The 5,145-nt window shown below is 41.0% G+C and overlaps 1 protein-coding gene across 1 annotated transcript in view; it reads right to left on the bottom strand.

Moving 5' to 3' along the window:
• ARID5B (AT-rich interaction domain 5B) overlaps nt 1-4,112 on the bottom strand; it is a 187,134-nt gene extending 183,022 nt beyond the window's left edge. The window contains exons 1-2 of the mRNA XM_015822324.1: nt 4,089-4,112; nt 2,777-2,833 (exon numbers count right to left, since the gene is read on the bottom strand). Coding sequence (XP_015677810.1) covers nt 2,777-2,833; nt 4,089-4,112 — 81 coding nt within the window. The remainder of the gene's footprint in view (nt 1-2,776; nt 2,834-4,088) is intronic.
• Between the last annotated feature and the right edge of the window lie 1,033 nt (nt 4,113-5,145).

The raw sequence follows: 5,145 nt of genomic DNA, 5'->3' as shown, positions 1-5,145 counted from the left end.
TTAATGGCTCAATTATTTTATTGGCCTTCTCTGTTGGATATAGAAAGGATTTGCTTTCCAAACTATAATTGATCTTTCTTTTTTGGACACAAACCTCAAATCTCTGTTCTTTCTGAATGGATCCGAAAGAACATCTGTAAAATCTCAGTTGTTGTTTCTCCAACTTTTAAAGGAACAAATATTGGCTTTTTAAATTCCAGTCTGCTATCTTGAAATATGTAAATCTAATGAGCATCTTTTTCTAAGTCCTATCTATGAATTTATCTGGTAAATTTGATTTTCTCATATTCTTCTTCATCAAAACTATTAAAGTTTCATTTAATTAAATAAAAGTATGCTTGAACATGCTAATGGACAGAAGCATTTCCCTGTTTATCAGGCTGAAGGCTAGATTTAATGCATCCATGCTTAATAAACAGATTATAATAGATTACTAAAATCTACTCATCAGCATTCTTCTAAGAAAAATATTAAATATATTCCATCTGGCCAGTTCATCATCATCATCATCATCATCATCATCATCATCATCATCATCATCATGATGTTGGGAGGGACCTTGGAGGTCATCTAGTCCAACCCCCTGCTCAGGCAGGAAATCCTATACCATTTCAGACAAATGGCTGTCCAATCTCTTCTTAAAGATTTCCAGTGTTGGAGCATTCACCACTTCTGGAGGCAGGTTGTTCCACTGGTTAATTGTTCTAACTGTCAGGAAGTTTCTCCTTAGTTCTAGGTTGCTTCTCTCCTTGATTAGTTTCCATCTGTTGCTTCTTGTCCCGTCTTCAGACGCTTTGGAGAATAGCTTGACTCCCTCTTCGTGGCAGCCCCTGAGGTATTGGAACACTGCTATCATGTCCCCCCTCGTCCTTTTCTTCATTACACTAGACATACCCAATTCCAGCAGCCGTTCCTTGTATGCTTTAGCCTCTAGTCCCCTCATCATCTTTGTTGCTCTTCTCTGTACTCTTTCTAGAGTCTCAACATCTTTTTTACATCGTGGTGACCAAAACTGGATGCAGTATTCCAAGTGTGGCCTTACCAAGGCATTGTAAAATGGTATTAACACTTCACGTGATCTAGATTCTATCCCTCTGTTAATGCAGCCTAATACTGTGTTGGCTTTTTTGGCAGCTGCAGCACACGGCTGGCTCATATCTAAGCGATTGTCCACTAGGACTCGAGATCCCTGATGTTTTCATCCAAACAATGTTGTTTACTATGATCTTATCTGGGAGGAGGGGATTTCTCTCTTAGCTCTAGCCCTTGACTTACCAAATTGTCCTCCCATGGCTTCCTAGATCAACCAAGGTCAAATTGGTTCCAACAAAAATATCCAACACACTGTAGAACACTTCAAAGGTTGACCTCTTTCTTCTAGTTCTCTTCAGTTCACGTGGGTGGACTTCTCCGCCTCAAAGACTGATTCAGGTGGAGTTCTCAGAGGCATGGATGTATTATTTTGATTTCTTTGGCCATCCACTAAGATCTCACTGATGTGGACACAGAACACGTAGCAAAGACGATCATGCAAATCAGTAAAACATGAAATAAAAGAGCTCATAACAAAAACGGCAATAAAGCTGACAACAGGAATCAAAATAAAGCAATATTTCAAATGAAAACATGCTCCAAAGAATCTTGTGAACAAGCTTTCTTGGGATTTCAGAGATCAAGAAGGACCATTGGTTGGTTGCCCCCATGGAAATCATTCCAGTCTCTCAGAAACTAGGAAATCAAAGAAAAACTAGATCAAGACCTTTCAGCTTGACCCCTATAGAAAGTTTGTGGTTATTTTGGGGGGACTTATGGGAAGTATTTGGTCATCCAGTCTATTCCTGCATCCTGGGTGGCTGTGTGTCTCAGTGGGTAGAGTGTGCCCCATGTTCCAGAGACTTCCTGAAGAACCAAAATGAGCTGCTACATTTCTACAGCCCTTTGGTCCAAACTGAATCTTGCTTTGGGTTCCTTTATTAATAATTAGCCATTTTCTACTTGGGACTCAGATACTGGCCGATTCTGACCAACAAACCAAGACAGACAGTTCTTGCCCTCCGTCGCAAAGTTGCCCAGACTCCCTTGCTGAGGTAAGTTTTTTTTCCCCTCCAGATGCCAAAAAGAGGAAATGAGAAATTCAGAGAGTTTTTTCCCCCCTTCATCTCACTTCAGAGCACACACTTTAACAGATTCTGCGGCTTCTAATAAATTCATAAAACGGCTTCTAAATATTTGTGTTCCCTTAAGAGGCCCTCAGATGACGAACTGGAAGTAAATAAAATAAATGCATCAGAGGAGGGAAGGATTCTAATAGTCTCTTATATTTAGAGCCAGATAAAGTATGGACCGAGGAGACAATTTTCGTTAACTTTAAAAGTCTCTTCTTACTCTTAAATTTCTTGGGTATTTTCATTTTTAATGAGCGGTTACCTCGCTTAAATTTAATCAGTGCAATTCCTAGCAGAATCTGACATATTCAGCAGGATTATGGCCTCTTTCTGCCAAGTTAATTAATCCCAGAAGCCCCAACAATTGCACAAAATAAGGACCACAGCTCTTAAACACCTCTCTCTCTCTCTCTCTCTCTCTCTCCAGACCATACCTGGATGTATTAGAAAAGGTTCATTTTCCACGAAAAAGACGCTGCCCCTAATGGAGCTGAATAGCTTCTTCCTACAGTTTTGCATACTTGGACTAAATCCCATGAACTCAATTTCTGCATTAAACGTGTGTAGACTTGCTCTGCAAACAAGGAAAAGGAGAAAGAACACACACTTGCATAATTGGCAGGAATCACAATCTTCTGCCTTCTTTTATGAGTTTCTCTGTGCTGGACCTGCATTCAGAAAAACAATATTTGACATAATTTAAGGGGCTGGGCTGGCCAAGTCTGGTGCAAAGATTAAAAAAAAAGGAGGATGGAAGCTGAAACCTAGCTACAGTTATCTCCACCAGAGTACAATGTCTACAATTTCCACTGAAATTATTGAAATCATGTCTAAATTTTGCACGTTTATGAATCAACCAGTACATTGCACATTTGATGCAATTGTGTCCTTTTTCCAGAGTGGAGGTGTGGGTGGGTGGGCGATAACCACTTAAACTGATAAAAAAATTCATCTTCTTCTTGTGCCATATCCGTTATCGGACGTTGGCGATCACGTTGGCGATCCTGTTTTTATCAGCAGCCGCACAAAAAAGTGCTGCTGAGTTTTGTCCAAACCAGTCCCTGAGATTTTGAAGCCACGATCTTCTTCTTCTGCCTGGACCTCGTTTGCCTTCAATCTTTCCCTGGAGGATTCAGTGGAGTATGCCATATTTTTCTGGGTGTCGCATCACATGTCCGAAATATTCTAACTTTCGTTTTGTAATTGTTTTGATGATTTCCCTTGGCTTTCCCAGGCGGTTTATCACCTCCTCATTTCTGATCTTGTCAACCCAGCTTATACGTAACAGCCGCCTGTAAATCCACATTTCAAATGCTTCTAGTCTCTTCAGGTGGCCTTCTGTCAGAGACCAACTCTCTACTCTATAGAGCAGGATAAAGAATTAGGCTTATAAAATCAATGGGCAGGTATAGCCCAAACGATGATCTGCTTAAAAAAAAAAGTATTTCTCCATATTGGAGAATAGAGCCTGGCTGATGGGAACCCCTCGGCCAGCCTTGACATATCTCAGAAGCTAAGCAGGGTCAGCCTTGGCTGGATCTTGAAGGACCACCACTTAAAGCTCCCAGAATTCTTGGGGTACTTGGGAATTGAAAAACAACAACGACAACAACAACAACAACAAAGCCTTGTACTGAATTGAATTATGAACTTTAACTGGAATCCTTACAATCCTTGAGAAAGAGGAGTCCGTGGCGAGAAAAATGCTTCTCGGCAACGCATCTGAGGATGCCACTGAAAGGTGTGAAAAATGCAGGGGATTTTGCCTTTAGCTCCCGGCCAGCCGAATTAATTTTAAAAACTGAGGCTCACAGCTGTTCCCGGGGTAACAGTAGCTTTCGTGTTGGCACGTGTATAATTACTGCTGCATTCTGCAGGTACATTATTTACATCTCAGCTAATTGATGTTGAAAGTTCAATTACCTGAAACGCAAAGGTGAGCGCCATGGTTGTTCGGCCAGAGGAGCTGGGTTCAGGAAGAAGCAAGATTGCAAAAAGTGTGTGGGATGCAACCTTTTGTTGTGGTGGCTCCCAGCAAAGAGGGCCTGTGCCAGGGCTGCCATCTCTGCATCAGGAACGTTCTGATGACGACAAGATGCCCAGTTTTCTGTGCCTCTTTGCTGCCAGCCGCTGGCTGTCCTGCATACTGCAGCTCAGAATATGGCAACCCTTGACCTCCATATTTTCAGCGATTGAGGTTAAGACTTCGTGATTGCGTAGCATCGAGAGAAGAAGCACCAGCTGAAGTTAGATGTTCTCAGTATTAGCTGCACTGCATTTACTCTCTCCTTCCTCCATCCCCCAAATAGGTTAGCTCCATCTCTCTTGATGTTCCAGAAGTCCCTCAAGGCCTGGCTGTGTCTGGGGTGCTCGTGCTTTCTCATGCAGCAAGTATGAAAGAAGAGCAGCTGGTTAATGGTTAGAGCAAGCTACTCTTAGCTTAGCAGGTAACACCCATTGTCAGGCGCTTTTAATTGCTGGGAGGATCTGGGGTATAATGGAGATGGAAAGGGGGGGCGCGGTCTCTTCAGCAAATCACACTTTGGGCACGTGTGTTCAGATCAACCCAAGAGAGAAATGCCAGTCAGAAGTTAGGATAACGGGTAGAGCTGCTTCTAAACTGCCCAGTCCAGAGACCAGATGTTATTGTGGTGGTTCTGTCATTAGGGCTTAACAATCTCTCATGTCATCTCTCTGAAAATATCCGTCTGTTCATGCAAAGAGGAAATTCAACAGTTTCTCTTTTTAAAAGTTTTAAATGATTCCATTGACAGTATTAATATAATTCCTCCTGCTAGGAAGTTATGGAGTAGCCTAGAAATATATATTGCTATTATATATTGCTATTATCTTTGTGAATAAGCCAAGTCTGGATGGCACACACCTTTTTATTTTATTTTATTTTATTATTTTATTTTATTTTATTTTATTTTATTTTATTATTTTATTTTATTTTATTTTATTTTATTTTATTTTATTT

The sequence above is a fragment of the Protobothrops mucrosquamatus genome, unplaced genomic scaffold (genome assembly GCF_001527695.2).
Source record: "Protobothrops mucrosquamatus isolate PMUCROS unplaced genomic scaffold, P.Mucros_1.0 scaffold1524, whole genome shotgun sequence".
NCBI lineage: Eukaryota > Metazoa > Chordata > Lepidosauria > Squamata > Viperidae > Protobothrops > Protobothrops mucrosquamatus.
Note: the sequence above shows the minus strand (reverse complement) of the source record. Positions and strands in the feature narration are given on the sequence as shown.